This window comes from Enhydra lutris, unplaced genomic scaffold (genome assembly GCF_002288905.1).
Source record: "Enhydra lutris kenyoni isolate GAN:26980312 unplaced genomic scaffold, ASM228890v2 scaffoldscaffold10, whole genome shotgun sequence".
NCBI lineage: Eukaryota > Metazoa > Chordata > Mammalia > Carnivora > Mustelidae > Enhydra > Enhydra lutris.
Genome location: NW_019154094.1, coordinates 10,758,022 through 10,781,462, shown reverse-complemented (window position 1 = coordinate 10,781,462; position 23,441 = coordinate 10,758,022). Strand labels below are relative to the sequence as shown.

Sequence of the window (23,441 nt, the reverse complement as noted above, 5' to 3'; positions counted from 1 at the left end):
TTTTTGGACAATGGATATAATATTTAGAGACCATAGTCTGGGTGCTGGGGTGCTCATTGATACTAGGTTGTCATTTCTTATAAGGCCTTATCCATAGACATAGCTAGAAACTACACGTCTTTTAAAGAGAAAAGAATCAGATGGCTTCATTTTATAGTCACAGTTTTAATTTAAAGTTGCAGGGCTTTTACTTCTTTGATTTTATGCTTGTGTCTCTCTCTCTTTTTTTTTTTTTTTGGAATTGTGTTGTTTCATAATGATGTTAACATCATCACTTATTTACCCTGTAATATTTCTATAATTTTTTCAGTAATACCAACATTTCGAGTATAACAGATAACAGTGTGAGGTTTAAAATTTCTTTATGGTTTTTGCCTTAAAATATATTCCACTGGGGTTTGCAGTCAGACATTGTATTTTTTTTTTTTAAAGATTTATTTATTTATTTATTTGACAGACAGAGATTACAAGTAGGCAGAGAGGCAGGCAGAGAGAGGAGGAAGCAGACTCCCTGAGCAGAGAGCCCAATGCGGGGCTCGATCCCAGGACCCCGAGATCATGACCTGAGCCGAAGGCAGAGGCTTTAACCCACTGAGCCACCCAGGTGCCCCAAGATATTGTATTTTAATATGACATAAAGTAATCCTGTTTTCCTTGTGGTTATTTCACCAACAATTAGGTATTTTTGTTTCAGTTCATTTTTAGTTGGAATTTTTTTCTTTTGATTTAAATATGTTTCTAAAATTTTATAAAGTATCTACATAGTGATAAAGTTAAAATTATGTAACACCATCCCCATTTTCAATCTGATACTGTTCACCCTTTTTATTTTTCCCTATATATACCATTGGTTTTTATTATTTGACTCTTCTGTTCATTTAAAAATTATAAACATGTATATATGTGAGTATATACGTAACATATATTCATATTCATATTTCTTAGTTACTGGAGATTGTCCCACAGGAGTATGTAGTAATCTTTCTCCCCTTTTTACAGCTATATGGATATATATACCATATTTTATTCAGCCACTTCCTTACTGATGGACATTTGGGTTGTTTCCAATCTTAGTGTTACAAATAGTGCTGCAATGAATAGCTTTGTACATATGTCTTTTTGTATTTTTGCCAGCATATCTTTGGGATAGAGTCCTAGAAGTGGGATTGCTGGATCAAAAGGTAAATACATATGTATTTTGCTAGATATTGCCAAGTTCTCTTTCACCAGGTTTGTGTCATTGTGCTTTACCTGCTTAAGCACAGCCTTACCATAGAGTATGTTGTCAAACTTTGGGATTTTATTTCCAATCTGATACCTTAGTGCTTTTCCAATTTACATTTCTTTTCTTTTCTTTTCTTTTTTTTTTTTAAAAAGACTTTATTTATTTAACAGAGAGACGGAGAGAGAGGGAATATAAGCAGGGGGAGTGGGAGAGAGAGAAGCAGGCTTCCTGCTGAGCGGGGCGATGGTTGGGGGGGAAGCGTTTGATCCCAGGACCCTGGGATCACCACCTGAGCCCAAGGGAAGGCAGACACTTACGGACTGAGTCACCCAGGTGCCCCTCTAATTTACATTTCTTTTAAAATGAGTAAATTTCCACATGTTTCCATATGTTTAAGGATGACTTGCATTTCTTTTTGATAAATTCTCTTTTCATATATTTTGGTCATTTTTCTACCAGATTATTAGTTTGTTTCTTCTTGGCTTATTAGTAGTTTTTAATTTATGAGGGTTTAGTTCTATAATTCATTATTTATAATGTTGCGTTGATTTTTTATTTGTAAGTTAGCATGCTGTTTGAGGGAGAAGGTTCCTCCTAGCTAAGGACCATGAGTGTTCGGCCTTATTATGGTTTGGTAATGAAAATTGACTTTCTACTAACCCATACTTCCAGGATGCTCCCAATTTAGTCTTTGTTGGCTTGTTACATTTCTGGTGAAAAATTTCAAAACAATTAAAAACAAATGGAAAATAATATAACAAACACACATGGATAAAAATGAGTGGAAAACAATATAACAAACACTGGTGTTACCTACTGTGAAGAATTAATGTTATCATTGTACAATATTTGTTCCCATTTTTTTCATCCCATAAAATATCCTTAACACAAAGTCTGCCATTTTAACCATCTTGAGGTGTACAGTTCAGAGCATGAAGTACATTCACATTGTTGTACAACCATCACTACGGGGATCTCCGCACTTTTTCATCCTCCCAGACTGAAGCTCTGTACCTGTTACACAACAGTAACTCCCCATCTCCCTTTCTCAGGCCTTGGGAGCCACCGTTCTCTTTTCTGTTTCTCTGGATGTGGCTGCTGTAGCTCTTGCATGGAAGTGGAATCATAGAGGATCTGTCCTTTTGCAAGTGGCTTACTTAGCGTCATGTCCATGTTCATCTGTGTTGTCATGTGTGCCAAGATTTCCTTCCTTTTTAAAGCTGAGTAATGTTCCATTGTATGTATGTAAGCTGAGTAATGTTCCATTGTATGTATGTACCACCTTTTATTTATCCGTTTATCTATTTATGGATACTTAGGTAGCTTCTACCTTTTGGCGCCTATGACTCTTACTGCTACGAACCTTTGTGTACAAACATCTGAGTCCCTGCTTTCAATTCTTTGGGGTAGGTACCCAGAAGTGGAATTGCTAGGTCATAGGGTGATTGTACTTTTAATTGTTTGAGAAACCACCATATAGTTTTCTACAGTGGCCGCACCATCTTCCATTCCCAGACCAGCAGTGCACAAAGATTCCAGTTTTTCACATCCTTGTCAACACTTGTTTTTTGCTTTGGTTATTCTAGGGGGTGTGAGGTATGTCTCATTGTGGTTTTGATTTGCATTTACCTTACAATGTTAAACATGTTTTCATGTGTTGTTCCCCCCGCCTTTTCTTTTTGAAAGAAAAATTTCAGCCTCTTTTGTACTTCCCTTCTAATCCTGTTTTCTCCTCTCATCGCCAAAGGTAGCACTGTTGAAATCGATGTATAGTCTTCCCACCTTTGTTTCTTATACTCTTATTAATATGCATGCATTTATAAAGAGATACTGCGAAGTTTCCTTTGAAGTCTAAACTGTATCTTGTGCTTTTCATTCTGCACCTGCTGTTTTTATTCGATGTGGGGTTTTATTTGAGATTTTTCTATGTCAAAACTAGTTCATTCATTTCATCTGCTATACAGTACTACTCTGCTGTAGAACTGCCGTAATCTGTCTCTTCTCCTACTGATTGCTTTTGTCTGGTGCTGTTACACACAGTGCTGTGGTGAGCATCCTTGTACTTGCCTCCTTGTGTTTGTCTGAAGCTCAGGCTCCCCTAGGGTGCACTCATTCAGCCCCTGTTCATTGTGAACTCTAGTGGCAGGCGTTGTTTTGGGCAATGGGAATACATCAGGAAACAAAACCCTGCTCTTAGAGAATTTATGTAAATTGGGATTATTGGATTCTGGAATATTTGAATCTTTGCCTACTCAACAAAAAATTTATTGAGTTTGCTGTGACAGAGATATAGGAGTAACCAACACAAAGTCCTGTCTTGACAGAGTTTATTTTCTAATGGGGGGGATAAAAAGATGTATGGTGCACTGTCGAGTAGAAATGAATGCCTTTAAGATAATGAAACTAGAGTCTGGGTTTTCTGCATTAGATAAGTACTGATGGAAAGCCTTTCTGGAGAGAGGATGTTCAAGGGGAGGCTTGAATGAAATGAAGCCAGGAATGACACTGGGGAATGAGTCTTTGAGCTGAGGAAATAAACGCAGAGGAGACTTTGAGGAAAGAACGTGATTAGAGAATAGTAAGAATCCCAGGGTCACTTGAGTGCAGGGAGCAAAGAGGCTGGTTGGGGATGAAGTGGCAAGGAAGGTAGCCAGAGGTCAGACCTTGTTGGGCCTTTGCACTCTCCCAAAGAGTTCAGATTTTATTATAATTGGGATTAAAAGGTGAAATATATAGTGGTTAGGTCTTGGGCTAGAGAAAGAGAGCAAGAGAAATGATGGGAAGTGGTTAGATTTAGGATATATTTTAAAGGTGGTACCTATAGAATTTTCTGATGGTTTTGATGTAAGATGTGAAAGAAAAGTTGGAAAGCAAGGATAACTCGACATTTTTGGGTTGAGCCAAAATACAGATTGGTGGTGTCTTTTACTCAATTGGAGAGTACTAAGGAAGAATCAGGTTGAAAATTCAAGTTTGAAATGCCTATTAGGTATGTCAAGTAGTTGGCATTAGATATTAAATGGTAGTCCAGAGTGACTGTAATCGTTACACTCTCACCAGCTTTATATAATGCATTTGAGTGAGTTCCTGATGGATTCCAGCAGGAGACAACATGTCACACTTCCGTGCTGTTGAGATTCATCGATAATCAATGCAGTATGGGAGCCCGCCATTTAAAAAGAGCACGTGAATATTTTGTGTGTGAAATCAATTAACTTGTGAAGTAAATTGTGTAAGTTAGGGTTGCTAAGTTTATGTTTTTATACCTTGAGTTTTCTTTAATTGGGGCTCATCTGTTTCCTTTTGTTTTGATTTTAATTCCAGATGCTGGATCTGGTGTGGAAGAAGTGGAATTAAGCTGGGAAGATTATCTAGAAGAGACCGGGTCCACTGCAGTTCCCTATGGATCGTTTAAACATGTAAGCAGTGACTGTATTTGTTTTACTGACTGTATCCCATTCCTTTGTCCCATGGTACCATTATTAGAGAGTTTAGAGTTATTTTACGTTGGAGCACTTGAAAGGATTTGAGTGCTTTTTCCTTCTCCTGCCCCCTTCATTAAGAAAACTGGACATTTTTTATTTCTTTTAATATGTTGTTTTTAAGTAATCTCTACACTCAAATTTGGGGCTTGAATTTACAATCTGGAGATCAAGAGTCACATGCTCTACTGACTGAGCCAGCTAGGCCTCCCTGGACATATTCTAAAATCTTTTTCAGTTTTGTGTATTTTCTGCCACTCAGTGCAGGACTTGTCTTTTTGACTAGTCAAGAATATTGGTTTATTTTTGTCAAAAATTAATATTTTGTTTGTAATTGAAGAACCTCTGTAATTGAAGAAAATGGTTTATTTTCTTGTACTTTTTTTTTTTTTTTAAGATTTTATTTATTTGACAGAGATCACAAGTAGGCAGAGAGGCAGGCAGGGGGGGTGAAGCAGGCTCCCTGCCGAGTGGAGAGCCCGATGCGGGGCTTGATCCCAGGACCCTGAGACCACGACCTAAGCCAAAGGCAGAGGCTTTAACCCACTGAGCCACCCAGGGACCCCTCTTGTACTTTGTTTTATGACCACTGGCTTGCACATTGGGATTAATTTCAGTAACATTATTGCTCTCTCTCATGTTGAGCAGAAACCTGAGTAGTGTCATATAGTGGGTCAGATTAGTGGCTATTGCAGCACAGTTTTGTGCCATAATAGCCCAGTTTAATTGTTAATCCATTGACAACATATTTGCCCTGTGTGATGCCTGTAGAATGTAAGAAAATACTCCAAATTTTATTAATAATTTATATTCAGATCTAGTTTTTTAACCTGTTCACTTACACTCCCTCTTAAAATATAGAATTCTTGATTGTGTTGATTTCATGTTTGTCTCTGTCTGTTTGGGCTGCCATCACATAATACTGTGGACTGGGTGGCTTAAACAACAGAAGTGTATTTTCTCACAGTTCTGGAGACTGGCAGTCTGAGATCAGGGTGCCATTATGATTAGATTCTGGTGAGAACTCGTTTCCTGGTTTGCTGACAGCCGCCTCACCATGTCCTTAGATGGCAGAGAGAGCCCAATGCGGGGCTCGATCCCAGGACCCCGAGATCATGACCTGAGCCGAAGGCAGAGGCTTTAACCCACTGAGCCACCCAGGTGCCCCAAGATATTGTATTTTAATATGACATAAAGTAATCCTGTTTTCCTTGTGGTTATTTCACCAACAATTAGGTATTTTTGTTTCAGTTCATTTTTAGTTGGAATTTTTTTCTTTTGATTTAAATATGTTTCTAAAATTTTATAAAGTATCTACATAGTGATAAAGTTAAAATTATGTAACACCATCCCCATTTTCAATCTGATACTGTTCACCCTTTTTATTTTTCCCTATATATACCATTGGTTTTTATTATTTGACTCTTCTGTTCATTTAAAAATTATAAACATGTATATATGTGAGTATATACGTAACATATATTCATATTCATATTTCTTAGTTACTGGAGATTGTCCCACAGGAGTATGTAGTAATCTTTCTCCCCTTTTTACAGCTATATGGATATATATACCATATTTTATTCAGCCACTTCCTTACTGATGGACATTTGGGTTGTTTCCAATCTTAGTGTTACAAATAGTGCTGCAATGAATAGCTTTGTACATATGTCTTTTTGTATTTTTGCCAGCATATCTTTGGGATAGAGTCCTAGAAGTGGGATTGCTGGATCAAAAGGTAAATACATATGTATTTTGCTAGATATTGCCAAGTTCTCTTTCACCAGGTTTGTGTCATTGTGCTTTACCTGCTTAAGCACAGCCTTACCATAGAGTATGTTGTCAAACTTTGGGATTTTATTTCCAATCTGATACCTTAGTGCTTTTCCAATTTACATTTCTTTTCTTTTCTTTTCTTTTTTTTTTTAAAAAGACTTTATTTATTTAACAGAGAGACGGAGAGAGAGGGAATATAAGCAGGGGGAGTGGGAGAGAGAGAAGCAGGCTTCCTGCTGAGCGGGGCGATGGTTGGGGGGGAAGCGTTTGATCCCAGGACCCTGGGATCACCACCTGAGCCCAAGGGAAGGCAGACACTTACGGACTGAGTCACCCAGGTGCCCCTCTAATTTACATTTCTTTTAAAATGAGTAAATTTCCACATGTTTCCATATGTTTAAGGATGACTTGCATTTCTTTTTGATAAATTCTCTTTTCATATATTTTGGTCATTTTTCTACCAGATTATTAGTTTGTTTCTTCTTGGCTTATTAGTAGTTTTTAATTTATGAGGGTTTAGTTCTATAATTCATTATTTATAATGTTGCGTTGATTTTTTATTTGTAAGTTAGCATGCTGTTTGAGGGAGAAGGTTCCTCCTAGCTAAGGACCATGAGTGTTCGGCCTTATTATGGTTTGGTAATGAAAATTGACTTTCTACTAACCCATACTTCCAGGATGCTCCCAATTTAGTCTTTGTTGGCTTGTTACATTTCTGGTGAAAAATTTCAAAACAATTAAAAACAAATGGAAAATAATATAACAAACACACATGGATAAAAATGAGTGGAAAACAATATAACAAACACTGGTGTTACCTACTGTGAAGAATTAATGTTATCATTGTACAATATTTGTTCCCATTTTTTTCATCCCATAAAATATCCTTAACACAAAGTCTGCCATTTTAACCATCTTGAGGTGTACAGTTCAGAGCATGAAGTACATTCACATTGTTGTACAACCATCACTACGGGGATCTCCGCACTTTTTCATCCTCCCAGACTGAAGCTCTGTACCTGTTACACAACAGTAACTCCCCATCTCCCTTTCTCAGGCCTTGGGAGCCACCGTTCTCTTTTCTGTTTCTCTGGATGTGGCTGCTGTAGCTCTTGCATGGAAGTGGAATCATAGAGGATCTGTCCTTTTGCAAGTGGCTTACTTAGCGTCATGTCCATGTTCATCTGTGTTGTCATGTGTGCCAAGATTTCCTTCCTTTTTAAAGCTGAGTAATGTTCCATTGTATGTATGTAAGCTGAGTAATGTTCCATTGTATGTATGTACCACCTTTTATTTATCCGTTTATCTATTTATGGATACTTAGGTAGCTTCTACCTTTTGGCGCCTATGACTCTTACTGCTACGAACCTTTGTGTACAAACATCTGAGTCCCTGCTTTCAATTCTTTGGGGTAGGTACCCAGAAGTGGAATTGCTAGGTCATAGGGTGATTGTACTTTTAATTGTTTGAGAAACCACCATATAGTTTTCTACAGTGGCCGCACCATCTTCCATTCCCAGACCAGCAGTGCACAAAGATTCCAGTTTTTCACATCCTTGTCAACACTTGTTTTTTGCTTTGGTTATTCTAGGGGGTGTGAGGTATGTCTCATTGTGGTTTTGATTTGCATTTACCTTACAATGTTAAACATGTTTTCATGTGTTGTTCCCCCCGCCTTTTCTTTTTGAAAGAAAAATTTCAGCCTCTTTTGTACTTCCCTTCTAATCCTGTTTTCTCCTCTCATCGCCAAAGGTAGCACTGTTGAAATCGATGTATAGTCTTCCCACCTTTGTTTCTTATACTCTTATTAATATGCATGCATTTATAAAGAGATACTGCGAAGTTTCCTTTGAAGTCTAAACTGTATCTTGTGCTTTTCATTCTGCACCTGCTGTTTTTATTCGATGTGGGGTTTTATTTGAGATTTTTCTATGTCAAAACTAGTTCATTCATTTCATCTGCTATACAGTACTACTCTGCTGTAGAACTGCCGTAATCTGTCTCTTCTCCTACTGATTGCTTTTGTCTGGTGCTGTTACACACAGTGCTGTGGTGAGCATCCTTGTACTTGCCTCCTTGTGTTTGTCTGAAGCTCAGGCTCCCCTAGGGTGCACTCATTCAGCCCCTGTTCATTGTGAACTCTAGTGGCAGGCGTTGTTTTGGGCAATGGGAATACATCAGGAAACAAAACCCTGCTCTTAGAGAATTTATGTAAATTGGGATTATTGGATTCTGGAATATTTGAATCTTTGCCTACTCAACAAAAAATTTATTGAGTTTGCTGTGACAGAGATATAGGAGTAACCAACACAAAGTCCTGTCTTGACAGAGTTTATTTTCTAATGGGGGGGATAAAAAGATGTATGGTGCACTGTCGAGTAGAAATGAATGCCTTTAAGATAATGAAACTAGAGTCTGGGTTTTCTGCATTAGATAAGTACTGATGGAAAGCCTTTCTGGAGAGAGGATGTTCAAGGGGAGGCTTGAATGAAATGAAGCCAGGAATGACACTGGGGAATGAGTCTTTGAGCTGAGGAAATAAACGCAGAGGAGACTTTGAGGAAAGAACGTGATTAGAGAATAGTAAGAATCCCAGGGTCACTTGAGTGCAGGGAGCAAAGAGGCTGGTTGGGGATGAAGTGGCAAGGAAGGTAGCCAGAGGTCAGACCTTGTTGGGCCTTTGCACTCTCCCAAAGAGTTCAGATTTTATTATAATTGGGATTAAAAGGTGAAATATATAGTGGTTAGGTCTTGGGCTAGAGAAAGAGAGCAAGAGAAATGATGGGAAGTGGTTAGATTTAGGATATATTTTAAAGGTGGTACCTATAGAATTTTCTGATGGTTTTGATGTAAGATGTGAAAGAAAAGTTGGAAAGCAAGGATAACTCGACATTTTTGGGTTGAGCCAAAATACAGATTGGTGGTGTCTTTTACTCAATTGGAGAGTACTAAGGAAGAATCAGGTTGAAAATTCAAGTTTGAAATGCCTATTAGGTATGTCAAGTAGTTGGCATTAGATATTAAATGGTAGTCCAGAGTGACTGTAATCGTTACACTCTCACCAGCTTTATATAATGCATTTGAGTGAGTTCCTGATGGATTCCAGCAGGAGACAACATGTCACACTTCCGTGCTGTTGAGATTCATCGATAATCAATGCAGTATGGGAGCCCGCCATTTAAAAAGAGCACGTGAATATTTTGTGTGTGAAATCAATTAACTTGTGAAGTAAATTGTGTAAGTTAGGGTTGCTAAGTTTATGTTTTTATACCTTGAGTTTTCTTTAATTGGGGCTCATCTGTTTCCTTTTGTTTTGATTTTAATTCCAGATGCTGGATCTGGTGTGGAAGAAGTGGAATTAAGCTGGGAAGATTATCTAGAAGAGACCGGGTCCACTGCAGTTCCCTATGGATCGTTTAAACATGTAAGCAGTGACTGTATTTGTTTTACTGACTGTATCCCATTCCTTTGTCCCATGGTACCATTATTAGAGAGTTTAGAGTTATTTTACGTTGGAGCACTTGAAAGGATTTGAGTGCTTTTTCCTTCTCCTGCCCCCTTCATTAAGAAAACTGGACATTTTTTATTTCTTTTAATATGTTGTTTTTAAGTAATCTCTACACTCAAATTTGGGGCTTGAATTTACAATCTGGAGATCAAGAGTCACATGCTCTACTGACTGAGCCAGCTAGGCCTCCCTGGACATATTCTAAAATCTTTTTCAGTTTTGTGTATTTTCTGCCACTCAGTGCAGGACTTGTCTTTTTGACTAGTCAAGAATATTGGTTTATTTTTGTCAAAAATTAATATTTTGTTTGTAATTGAAGAACCTCTGTAATTGAAGAAAATGGTTTATTTTCTTGTACTTTTTTTTTTTTTTTAAGATTTTATTTATTTGACAGAGATCACAAGTAGGCAGAGAGGCAGGCAGGGGGGGTGAAGCAGGCTCCCTGCCGAGTGGAGAGCCCGATGCGGGGCTTGATCCCAGGACCCTGAGACCACGACCTAAGCCAAAGGCAGAGGCTTTAACCCACTGAGCCACCCAGGGACCCCTCTTGTACTTTGTTTTATGACCACTGGCTTGCACATTGGGATTAATTTCAGTAACATTATTGCTCTCTCTCATGTTGAGCAGAAACCTGAGTAGTGTCATATAGTGGGTCAGATTAGTGGCTATTGCAGCACAGTTTTGTGCCATAATAGCCCAGTTTAATTGTTAATCCATTGACAACATATTTGCCCTGTGTGATGCCTGTAGAATGTAAGAAAATACTCCAAATTTTATTAATAATTTATATTCAGATCTAGTTTTTTAACCTGTTCACTTACACTCCCTCTTAAAATATAGAATTCTTGATTCTGTTGATTTCATGTTTGTCTCTGTCTGTTTGGGCTGCCATCACATAATACTGTGGACTGGGTGGCTTAAACAACAGAAGTGTATTTTCTCACAGTTCTGGAGACTGGCAGTCTGAGATCAGGGTGCCATTATGATTAGATTCTGGTGAGAACTCGTTTCCTGGTTTGCTGACAGCCGCCTCACCATGTCCTTAGATGGCAGAGAGTGAGAGAGCAGGCCCTCTGGTGTCTTTTCATATAGGGACATTGATCTTACTGGATCAGGTCTCCACTCCTACGGCAGAGTGAGAGAGCAGGCCCTCTGGTGTCTTTTCATATAGGGACATTGATCTTACTGGATCAGGTCTCCACTCCTACGGCCTCCTTTCCCCTTTACTACCTCCATAAAGGTGCTGTCTTCAAATGTAGTCACATTGTGAGTTGGGATTTGAACGTATGGATTTTGGGGAGACACAGTTCAGTCCAAAGCAGTGTTCAACAGGGCAGAGTTCCTTTGTTCTGGGGTTTGGGAAGGCAACAATGCCCACTCAGAGTTGTTTGACTTTGGGAAGTTGAACCGTATTCTTGAAAGTGTTTTTATAAGCTGAAGAGTCCTTCTGTTTTTCAGTTTGTTTTGTAAAATCTCAGTCATGATATTTTCCTTTCTATTTTTTAGTTCATTTATGTCTTTCTAAAATTGAAGTGGTGAGATTTATGTATTTTAAGTAAAGATTTCATTTTATATTGACTAATCTCTTATAGTCAGTTTCAATATATTTTTTTAACATAGAAAGCCTATTTGTGATCATGTAATATTTTTGAATTCTTGTTTTAAATGTTATTACTAATCTGATATGTATTTATACAAGCTTATTTATTTATACTAAAATGAAAATGGGGGCACCTGAGTGGCTCAGTTGGTTAAGCGGCTGCCTTTGGCTCAGGTCATGATTCTGGAGTCCCAGGATTGAGTCCCACGTCGGACTTCCTGCTCAGCAGGGAGTCTGCTTCTCCCACTGACCTCTCTCCTCTCATGCTCTCTCTCTCTCTCATTCTCTCTCTCTCTCTCAAATAAATAAAATCTTTAAAAAAAAAAAATGAAAATGGAGGACAAACTTTCTGACCAAAATTCTGGGTCTAAAAAATGGTTCCACCTCTCCTCTTTGACAAAGCAACAAGGAGAATGAAAAATAGATGTGTCCTCTCTCATCATCAAATACAGAAAATATATGTAAGCTTGAATCAGTATATTGTGAAGGGCTGCCAGGTACAATGAAAATTAGGCACTGGTATAGGAAGATGCTGGGGAAGCGGTGCTGGTGGATAGCTGATCATAGGCAAAGCTGGTAGAACTCCGATCTCCAGAACAATGGAGATGGATGTTTAAGATGCTGGCAAGAGTTCTACAGGACCCTGTTTGGAATAAAGGAGGGTGGGAAGATGGGGCTGCAGAAGAAATTAGAGGCCAAACCACATTTGCAAGGAGGATGCGTCCAAGATAGTAAAACAGTTTTCCTTATGGTGCATGTCTGGTACCATGTATGGTACATGGAGGAAGCAGTACCAGTTTTGGAAAAGGCACTGAGCTTTATCTGGGCCTTCTGGAACAAAACCTTTAAGCTGCTAGGGGAGGGGATGCAAACCCTGTTAACCCCAGGATGCAGGTGAAATCCATTGCATCCTGGAGATAGGACAGAAGAAGTAAAAGCCTTTTGTTCCTGGGAGGGGGGTAGGAATACAAGCTGGAGCAATCGAGGCCCCCTACAGTTGGGAGAGGGGTAAGATCACTGAGAAGTTCCTATTCTTTTTTTTTTTTTTTTTTGAAGATTTTATTTATTTAACAGAGAGAGAGATCACAAGTAGGCAGAGAGGCAGGCAGAGAGAGGGTGAGAAGCAGGCTCCCTGCTGAGCGGAGAGCCTGATGCAGGCCTCGATCCCTAGACCCTGGAATCATGACCTGAGCTGAAGGCAGAGGCTTTAACCCACTGAGCCACCCAGGCGCCCTGAAGTTCCTATTCCTAAGACTCAGGACACAGAACCTGACTGAGACTGAGGCTGAATCTCAGAGAATGTGCTTTCCTGCTTGTCTTCAACCATGAAGTGAGGAAATACTGGGTAACAAAGGTCTGTTTGTAGGAGACAGACAAGAGTGTAGAGAGAAGTGATCTCTGAGGTACAGTTACACAGAGAAGACCTAAGTCTGAGAGTGGAGCAGCAAATATTGAGGGGGGGGAAAGCCTCCCAGCAAATAAGCCTATACCTTAAATCCAAAAATGCTGATGTGCCTTGGAGCCTCTTGTGTACTATGAGTAACTAAACAACAACAAAACCCAAACCCTGTTCCACTCCTTAACTACATTGACTTAACCTTCTCCCTCAGATTTAAGGCCTAAAAAGAAACATACCCATTTTCAGGCGTTAATGTTATTTGCCTCAATCTCAATTATTCTACACAGTATGTCTGGCTTTTAACCAAAAATTATGGGACACATGAAGAAGCAAGAGAAAAACAGCAAACTGTCAAGAGACAAAGCATTCAACAGAACCAGACTCATAACGTTCAGATGTTGGAACTATCAGTTTTTTTTTTTTTAAAGATTTTATTTATTTATTTGACAGAGATCACAAGTAGGCAGAGAGGCAGGCAGAGCGAGAGGGGGAAGTAGGCTCCCTGCCGAGTGGAGAGCCCTATTGGGGGCTCGATCCCAGGACCCTGGGATCATGACCCAGGCTGAAGGCAGAGGCTCAACCCAATGAGCCACCCAGGCACCCCTATCAGACAGTTTTAAATAACTATGAGTAATAGGTTAAAGGCTGTAGTAGAATAGATAGGCAACATGTGTGAATAGAAAAGGACTTTCAATAGAGATGGACACTATTAGCGTCAAGTGGGAATCTAAGATATGAAAAACATGGTAATAAGAGATGTTGAATGCCTGTGACAGGCTTATTGCAGACTTGTAGACCTCACAAATGAGGAATCAGTATACTTGAAGATAAGTCAATATAAATTGCCCAGACTTGAAATACAAAGAGAGGAAAGGTGGAAAAAGTCCAGACCAGAGCATCCAGTGTTGTAGACAGTATAAAAAAAGCTTAATGCTTGTGTAATTGGAATCTCAGGAGACAAGAAAGTGAGGAAAATATATTTGAAGAGCATAATTGACCACATAAGCAGAATAAAGGAGAAAAATCACATTATCAACTCACTATATAGAGAAAAATATTTGATAAAATTCCACATGCACTCATGATACAAGAAAATTCTTAGCAAACTATAGATGGGAATATCTTTAATTTGTTGAAGGATATCTATAAAAAATCTATAGCAAATTTTATTAATAGTAATATGACGCATACTTTTTTTTAAATATGGAACAAGATGAAGGTGTTGTCTAATATGACTTCTGTTTGATATTGTGTTAGAGGTTCTGACTAGTACAGTAAGAAAAACATTAAAACGTGTAAGAATTAGGAAGGAAAAAATGTCATTATTTACAGTTATAAAATTAATGACCAACTTTAGTAAGATTGTTAGAAACAAGGTAGCATAGAAAACCTATTATGTTTCTAGGGCCACCTGGGTGGCTCAGTTTGTTGAGTGTCTGACTCTTGATTTCAGCTGAGATCATGGTCTCAGGGTTGTGAGATCAAGCCCTCTGTTAAACTCCTCACTGGTTTGGAGCCTGCTTAAGATTCTCTCCCTCTCCCTCTGCTTCCTCCTTTCCCCTCTCTCATATATGTGTATGTATGTATGTATGCGTGTATATATATACACACACACACACATACACACACACAGGCATGTATATATATATATATATATATATATATATATCCATTATATATCTATTATATTTCTGTATACCGGGGACAAAGAAAAGTGGAAACTGAAAGATGTGATTTACAATAGCATAAAAACATTAAATGGCCAGGAATAAATGTAACAAAAATTTGTAAAGTAACTTCAAGCCATAAAATGAAGGAATATACGTTGTTTATGTAATGGTAGATTTACTATTATAAAGATGTCAGTTCTCCCCAAAGAGATCTGTAGATACACTGCAACCCATGTCAAATACCAAAAAAATTTAGGTAGACATTGACAATCTGATTCTTTTTTTCTTTAAGATTTTATTTATTTGAGAGAGAGAGAGAGCATTAGAGTGTGAGCACAAGTGGGGGTGAGGGGAGGGAGCAGAGAGAGACGGTGAAGCAGACTCCCGCTGAGCCAAGAGCCCAATGCAGGTCTCGATCCCAGGACCCTCGGATCATGACCTTAGCTGAAGGCAGATGTTGAACTGACTGAGCCACCCAGGAGCTCCTGTTTTCTGTTTCTGTCATTTTTCTCTGTATTTATTAATTGGTCTTTTATTACTCTAAGAATCTATCCCTAATTATTTTTTACAGTATGGACTCATGGGTATTATTTAAATCTATGGATTATAACCCTTTAATTTTTCTATTTTATTGCTCAGATTGTCCCTAATATGAACATTGGGGGATCTTTCTGGTTGGCTCCCATGTCCTTTCTAAATGCCCCCATCATTTTTGGAGCATTTCCTTACTTTCTGGCATCGCAAGATATTCTAGGCACTTCATGTGTTTTTTCTGCTCCGGAAGTAGAATCACTCATTTCTCCATGGAGCCCATGTTCTTTTTCATTGGAGGATGGCATTTATAAATGAAGAATTTGTACACTAAGTTTGCTTATTGCTGATGAGTATCATTACTTAGAGTCCCTGTCAATTCACAGAGCTAGGAAATGTATTAGCACCCACATACATGCACATCTGTACTATTCTCTGTCTGTCATTTTGACCTCATTCAGACACTCCTGATTCCAGCTCAGCGCCACCAGGATCGTGCTGATCTGCTCTTTCCTTGTTTTTACTTCTTTCTCCCACAGTGAGAAACGTGGCTCTCATTTCACAATATATGTATGTATTTAATCTTTGTATACACATGAAATAGTTCAGAATTGCTCACCTTTGCCTTTGTGACCATATAATTTATCATTTGAATTAGGACACTTTGAGAGAGAAACAGGGCATTATTAATTATTATTCAAGGATAACAGGTATAAACATAGACTGTTTCAGGGAAACTGGGAGGTGTGGCCCCTACATCTGGTATATATTATACTAATATATTATCATTATAGCTGTTTTTGTCCTTCCCCTTTTTTAGCCTCATAAATTTTTTTGAAGGATGGAGAAATCACTCTTGAAAACTTAATGTGTTGAAGGTTACTAAAATGGTGAACATTCAGCGATTTATGTACTGAATAGAAAACATTTTCTGTAATCATAGGCTGCTTTGGTGAAAATACTGAGTTCTATTAAAATTCCTTCGGCGTCGGCAGGAACAGAGCAGCATGCTGTTCTCTGTTCTGTTTGGATCACTGCTGTGAGTTAGAATTGGAGTTTCTCAGGTTTTCCTTGAGAAGGTTTTATTTCATTTAGTGTTTCATAATTGTAAGTTTTAAAAAAATATCTTGGCTAAAGAAATACTCATTTTAGGTACCTCTCTGGTGGTTAATAACTTTTCCCTGTTCAGGTGGACACACGTTTGCAAAATGGATTTGCTCCTGGGATGAAACTGGAGGTGGCTGTGAAGACAGACCCTGAAACCTACTGGGTTGCCACCATCATCACCACCTGTGAGCAGCTGCTGCTTCTCCGCTATGATGGCTACGGGGAGGACCGGAAGGCCGACTTCTGGTGTGACATCAGGAAGGCCGACCTCTACCCCATTGGGTGGTGTGAGCAGAATAAGAAGACCCTTGAAGCCCCAGAAGGTAATTAAATACTTGCTCACGAGATGTGATATGGTACTGCTGTGTGCACAACCTTGAGGTTTTCGTTCTTCCGCACGTGTAGGTTTTTCTAACTGTCTGGGGTTAGCATTTTGAATGAAAATATTGATAAGGAATAATGCACATTTCCCTATCTTTAGAAATTATTTTGAAGGCTTCGTAAAGCCTTGGTTTTTTATGATACTCCTAGGAAGCATCAGTTGTGTATCATCCTGTAAAACTGTGAGGCTCTTTGAGTTTGGGACTTGTAGGTCTGTTTGTCTTGAACTAGTTAGGCCAGATTGCTGTGCTGTTGATTCTCTTCTGATTTTATTGTCCTGCCTCTTCTCACCCCTCAGTGATCTGGGACCTGTGAGTTCTTAAAATGAGTCACCTGAAGTTCCCTTCCAGGAAAGAGCCTTATTGGGAGTAGAATCCAAATTGAGTGGGACAGAGATAGTAGGACAGGAGGAGGAGGAAGGTCATGTAAAGATGGAGAAAGGGAAAGAAGGCTTCAGGTTTAAGAAAATACCAGAGCTTATATGTTTTTCTTTCAGCTACTTATTTTGATGTAATTTCAGCTTTACAGAAAAGTTGCAAAAATAGCATAGAAAATTCTTAGAGACTTTTTGCCAATTTTCCCTAAATGTTGATGTTTTACCAAGTTTATGTTCTCCATCCCTCTCCCTCCCTCCCTCTGTCTCTCATATACACACACGTGTGTGATTTTTCAATGAACCATTCGAGAGTCAGTTGTAAGCACGATGCCCTTTTATTCCTACCTTCATGTACTAATAAGGACATTCATTAGCACAATAAAATAATAAAATAAGGAAATTAACTTTGGTATAACACTGTGATTTAATCTGTAGATCTTATTTAGTTTTTACCCATAATGTTTTTATAGTAAAAGGAAATCCCAGATCATATGTCGCATTCAGTTGTCATATCTCATAAGATTCCTTTAATTTGGAACAGTTTCTTAATCTTTGACTTTCATGACTTTGACGTTTTTGAAAGTTAATGGGCCAGTTTTCTCAGTAATGTTGATTATGCCTTGTTTCTTTTCCTGGTCCAGGATTCAGTCCAGGATCATACATTGTATTTGATTGTCATGTCTTTTTAGTTTCCCTAAACTTCCTTTGTTTTTCTTGGTATTGATGTTTTTGAAGAGTACAGTCCAATTATTCTATTAGAACATCCCACAGTTTGGATTTGTCTGATGTTTCCTCAGACTCAGATTGTGCACTTTTGGTAGGAAAAATGCAGAAGTGACTTTCTGTCCTTCTAGGGCATCAGTCATTATTAGGGCACACATACTGTTGGTTTGTCCTTAACTGGTGACATTAACTTGTATCACTTGATTAATTTTGTGTATGCCAGGTTTTTCCACCATAAAATTACTTTTATACCCCTAAATAAGTATCTTGTAGGAAGATACTTTAAGATAATGTAAATATCTCATCACTCTTCAAACTTTTATCCACTATTTTTAGCACTGATTTATCATTTTTATCTGAAACAACTATTATTCTAATGTTTACCAAACAGTGTTTTCTAATTCTGCCTACATATCATAATAGGCTTTCTACAAGAGAAAGAGCTTTCCTTTTCCCCCATTCACATACATATATTTGTGTATGTATGAGAGGGTAGACTCGTGATTCTTACTTTACTCAATGGATTATAATCCCTTACTGTCATTATTTATTTTGATGCTCACATTGTCCTGAATTTGGCAAGTGATCACCCCTTTAAGCTGGCTGATGCGTCCTTTGTTATGTTCCCATCATATTTTTAGTAGTTTCTTATGTTTTAGCTCAAGAAACTCTTTCCCTGAAATCAGCCATTTCTTCAAGAAGTCCTGGCTTCTTTTGGTGAAGAATGGTATTTTGAAATGAAGATTTAGGTGTTAGGGTCCTTGGGGGTCTGTGGGCTTCTTAGAAGCCTTTTTTTTTTTTTTAAAGATTTATTTATTTATTTTGAGAGAGAGAGAACTGGGGGTTGAATGGGAAAGGGAGAAAGAACCCCAAGCTGAGCCCAGAGCCTCATGTGGGGCACGATCCCAGGACCTTGAGATCAGGACCTGAACTGAAACCAAGTGTTGGATGCTTAACCGACTGAGCTACCCAGTAGCCCCTAGCTGCCATATTTTAAGCGCTTTGTGAAAAAACATTTTAAGAGGAAGCTCTAGAGACATGAAGCTACTGGCCTACAGTCTCATCATGAGAGTCTAGGAAAATGCATGCATCTAATATAAATGATTTTAGTTGGATACAAGGTTATTATAATGAAAGAGTGAGAGGGAGAGAGTGGAGAGAACGGTGGAGTAAAATCGTTCCAGAGAAACATAACCACAAAGGAGTTGAACATTGTGTCACAAAAAAAATTTCAAAAAACCAACTAAGAGAAAGTAGTAACAATGATAGAAGCAGTGAGAAAAAGTATAAATAAAATTTATAAAAATTCAGAAATGAGATGGAAAAAAGGGAGATTTGAAAAGAGAAAAAGTAGGAGTTAGACGAGAACTAGAAATTAAAAAATACTGGAAATGAAAACTAAGTTAATGTGAACTCAGGAACAAACCTACCATGGATAATAGCTGAAGAGAAATGGAGGATGAAAAGGAAGAAAAATTTTAAAATAAAAAAGAAATGAGGAAAGAAAAAAGACTCAGGGTAGAGTCCTTGAAGAAAACCACCACAGTGAAACAATAAAGTACTATCAACTTTCATTCAAGAAAACTTGACTAAAATACATATAGAAAGGGCTCACTTGCGCACAAGAAAATCAAGTGAGAACAGCTATATCAAGGTGTGTTCTAGTGACACTTGAACGGGTAATTTTTAAGATTTTATTTATTTACTTATTTATTATAGAGAGAGAGAGAGAATGAGCAGGAGGGAGGGGCAGAGGGAGCAGCAGGCTCCTCACTGAGCAGGGAGCCCGATGTCAGGTTCGATCCCAGCACCCTGAGATCATGACCTGAGCTGAATTGAAGGTAGACGCTTAACCGACTGAGCCACTGAGGTGCCCCTGACACTTGAACTTTAAAGTAAAATAAAATCCCTTCATTATTCAGGCGAAAGTCCCAAATTTCTTGAAAAGGAGAGAAAATAAGATTGTTATCAGACTAATAAACAATAGTGCTTTTTGATAAAAGATATTAGGGTAACATAGTTAAGAAATTCAGTAAAAGAATCTATGAGATAAGAGTTTTCCGTCTGGCCACACTGAACTTCAGGTATACAGGCTATAAGCCGACTCTTAGGAAGATGTGAAGATTCAGGAACAGTGTTCCTGTGAACCCTTCCTAAGACATCCATTGGAGAATGAGCTTCAGAAAACCCAAGTGAACCCAAGTGAAGAAGAGACATTAGCATAAGAACTGTGAATGAGACATTAAATATATGTGTAGCTGTAGAACTTGGAACTAAAGGAATGTTCCAGAGGAGACAGTGTAGTAGTATGTAATGGCTCAATGATCTGACAGACAGATACAGTGTAAACCTGTGAGGCTGCGGGGGCGGGGGGTGGGGGGGGGGGGGGGGGGGGGCCGTGGGCCTTGTGGTAAACCTCACTTGCTGCCTTTTCAAAAAACCAGCTTTACTGCAGAGTAGTTAAATGAATTACCTTTTATTTTTTTTTAACTAATTATCTTTTAAATGTTAATTGAGAGTAAAAGACAATTACCTGAAACGAGATGGTAAAGAAGAGGAGAAAAAAGAGGTTTTGGCTAATGTTAGTGCTGTTTAGAGAACAAAGAAATGGAAAATAGTCCAAAAATAGAACTAAATTGTTATATGAAGGTACTAGTATATACTAAGTATATACAGAAGAACAAAAACACAAACCTTTCTAAATGCCAAAAGATAGATTTTAAAAAACATGTATGTTCAAATAAAATAGATCACATAGTGAGCGCCTGCACATACACACACACACACATCAGTAACTTATATTTAACAATATGACAAAATTGAGGGCATACCTTTTTTTAAATTTTTCTATTTTTTATTAACATATAATGTATTATCAGCCCTAGGGGTACAGGACTGTGAATCACCAGGCTTACACACTTCACAGCACTCACCATAGCACATACCTTCCCTAGTGTCCATAACTCAACCACCCTCTCCCTACCCCCACCCCCAGCAACCCTCAGTTTGTTTTATGAGATTAAGAGTCTCTTATGGTTTGTCTCCCTCCTGATCCCATCTTGTTTCATTTTTTCCTTCAAGGGCATACCTTTTGATAACATCCATAAACATTAATGGGCTTAGTCTTCTATTAAAAGTAAAAATATAGTTCAGGTTCACTCAGAAAGCAAAACCCACTTTTTAAAATTTAATTTAATTTAATTTATTTATTTGAGAGAGAGAGAGAGTGAGAGAAGCGTGAGGGACAGAAGGAGAAGGAAGGCCTCCCACTGAGCATGTAGCCACATGCAGGGCTCGACCCCAGGACCCCAGGATCATGACTTGAGCCAAAGGCAGACACTTAACCAGCTGAGCCACCCAGGCACCCCTGCAAAACTCACTCATGTGCTGTACAGGAGACCCACCTAATGGAGAGATTCTGCAAGGATTAAAATACAGGGATGGACAAAGATATACAAAAATCAAATCAAATAGAAAAGAAAGTAGGAGTGTAAGTCTTGGTATTTCATAAAGATCAGAAAGCATTATGAGATAAAAGGGTAACTTTATAGTGATCAAAGCTGCAGTGCATGGTAAAAAAAAAAAGATGGCCATCTACATATAGTCATGGAGTGTTCTGGTTATCTTGTTTCTTGAAAAGAGAAAAATGTATGAAGAATGGAGGAGGAAGCATATGAATGTGTATATGTGAATTTCATTTTTTTTGTTTTGTGAAGTTCATTTTTAAAAAATAAAAGGGTAAGTCTATTAAAAAAGTTTCCTGTGGGAGGAGGAGCCCCGGTGGCTCATTCAGTTGAGTGTCTGCCTTCAGCTCAGGTCATGATGTCAGGGTCCTGGGATTGAGTCCCTGCGTTGGACTCCCTGCTCAGTGGAGAGCCGGGTTCTCCCTCTCCCTCTGCCCCTTTCCCCACTCACGCTCACATGCTCTCTTTCTCACCTGCTCTCTCAAATAAATAAATAAAATCTTTAAGGAAAAAAAAAGTTACCTGTGGGGAAGGAAGGAAGTAGAATGAAGGGGGGTCCAGGGATAGAAGCTAGGTTTTCTGAATGTACCTATTTTGTAGATTTGAATTTTGAACTATGTATTTTATATGACTATAAAACAAAATTAAATTTTAAAGAAAATTTCTAAAAAATAAAAATAAAAGCAGCATAGAAATGTAACTGTGTATGGAGATTGTGAAGTGACCATTCAGAGAATTATTTCATTGGCTTTCAGATATAGTAATTTAAATATACATTCCTCATAGGGGTATACCATAATCACAAAAACAAAAGTAAGCTGTTTTTGGTCATCATTGTTAGTGGCCAAAATTAATGTTATTTTGAAGTAATATGCAGGTATTGTGGGATCAAGTCATAATGAAATGTGTGAGAACTAGGGTTTTTAGCAGGAAAGAAAGAAAACAGAAGTTGGATAAATGAAGTTAAGTAGAAACAATGTCTTCATGAATTTGTATTGGAAGTATTGATATGAACTCCTGATATGGTTTATGTCTTTAAAAGGAAGACACTGTTCTGGATACTGAAAAGGTCTAGAAACACAAACCGTATAAAGAATATTAAAAAATGAGCGCCCTCGGCACCCTAATTATGACCGCTAAATACCATTTTACCTGAGTAAGTTATTGCTCCTTGGAGAAGGAGCTGATTCCTGGACAGGGGCAGGAAAGGTACAAGCTGAGCCTGGGACACCATTCATACCAAAAGTAGGAAAGATGTCAGTAACTGTTTACTAGGGTCATGTGTCAAAAGAGATTCTTGTGGTTAAAGATAGGACAGTATAAGCATCAGTAAGACAATAGCTGCAGTGACCTGGAACATGTCATATGTGATATAGCCAATAGTTTCCCAGTGAGACTTGTAAACAGAACGCTCACTGATTGCCTTTGGAAGATACTAGGGAAGCCACTGATGATTTTGAAGGCTGGTAAATACAGGGAAAGATAAAGAGAATCAAACATATATTCTGGCTTTTTTCTGTGAACTACACCTCAGGGTAATGAACTAGTTGAAGAAGTGAAAGTTTTCTTTATAGAATATTTTCGTTAGTAAACAAAAAAAGGGATGATGGAAAAATCACCATTTTTAGTCTCTAATGAATCAGTGTATCTATGCAGTGACCATTAAAAGCTGCTAACACCACAAAAGGAGACAACTGGACTGATTATGCTTCTTGATGGACATGGTAGAAGGTTACAACTCCACTCACAAACTGTTCTCAACAGTGCCCCCCTCCCAAAAAAGAGACCTGAATTCGATCAAGCCTATAACCCTAAGTACTGATTTATAGAAAATACAGAGGTTAATGGAGCAGCTGGTTACCCACCCACAGGGAGGCAACCAGTAAAAGCAGACTCAGAAGAACTCTAAACAGACAAAAGGCTCTCTCTCAACAGCAAATACGCTGCTAGAAAAAGAGAGAGAGAGTAGGGAGTTGGAGGGGGAGAAAGAGCATATGGATTAAAACAGACTCAAGCAATATATCAGCCATTTGCAGTATATGTATCTCATTGGGATCCTGATTTGACCAAGCAAATTGGAAAAACTGTTTATGAGACATTTGGGTAAATTTAAATTTTGGATTAGATTTTTTTTTGTTGAAGAATTATTAATTTTTAAATGTGTGATATTGTTGTATTTATATCAGAAGTTATTTTCTT

At 38.2% G+C, this 23,441-nt stretch overlaps 1 protein-coding gene and 1 long non-coding RNA gene across 2 annotated transcripts in view; both read left to right on the top strand.

Moving 5' to 3' along the window:
- LOC111144371 overlaps positions 1–4,640 on the top strand; it is a 74,835-nt gene extending 70,195 nt beyond the window's left edge. The window contains exon 4 of the long non-coding RNA XR_002640390.1: positions 4,550–4,640. This is a non-coding gene — a long non-coding RNA (uncharacterized LOC111144371). The remainder of the gene's footprint in view (positions 1–4,549) is intronic.
- A 3,013-nt stretch (positions 4,641–7,653) lies between these two features.
- Positions 7,654–23,441, top strand: part of LOC111143959 (Scm like with four mbt domains 1) — a 48,334-nt gene continuing 32,546 nt past the window's right edge. Inside the window, exons 1-3 of the mRNA XM_022497995.1 lie at positions 7,654–7,681; positions 9,813–9,907; positions 16,381–16,621. Of these exons, the coding sequence (XP_022353703.1) occupies positions 7,654–7,681; positions 9,813–9,907; positions 16,381–16,621 (364 nt within the window). The remainder of the gene's footprint in view (positions 7,682–9,812; positions 9,908–16,380; positions 16,622–23,441) is intronic.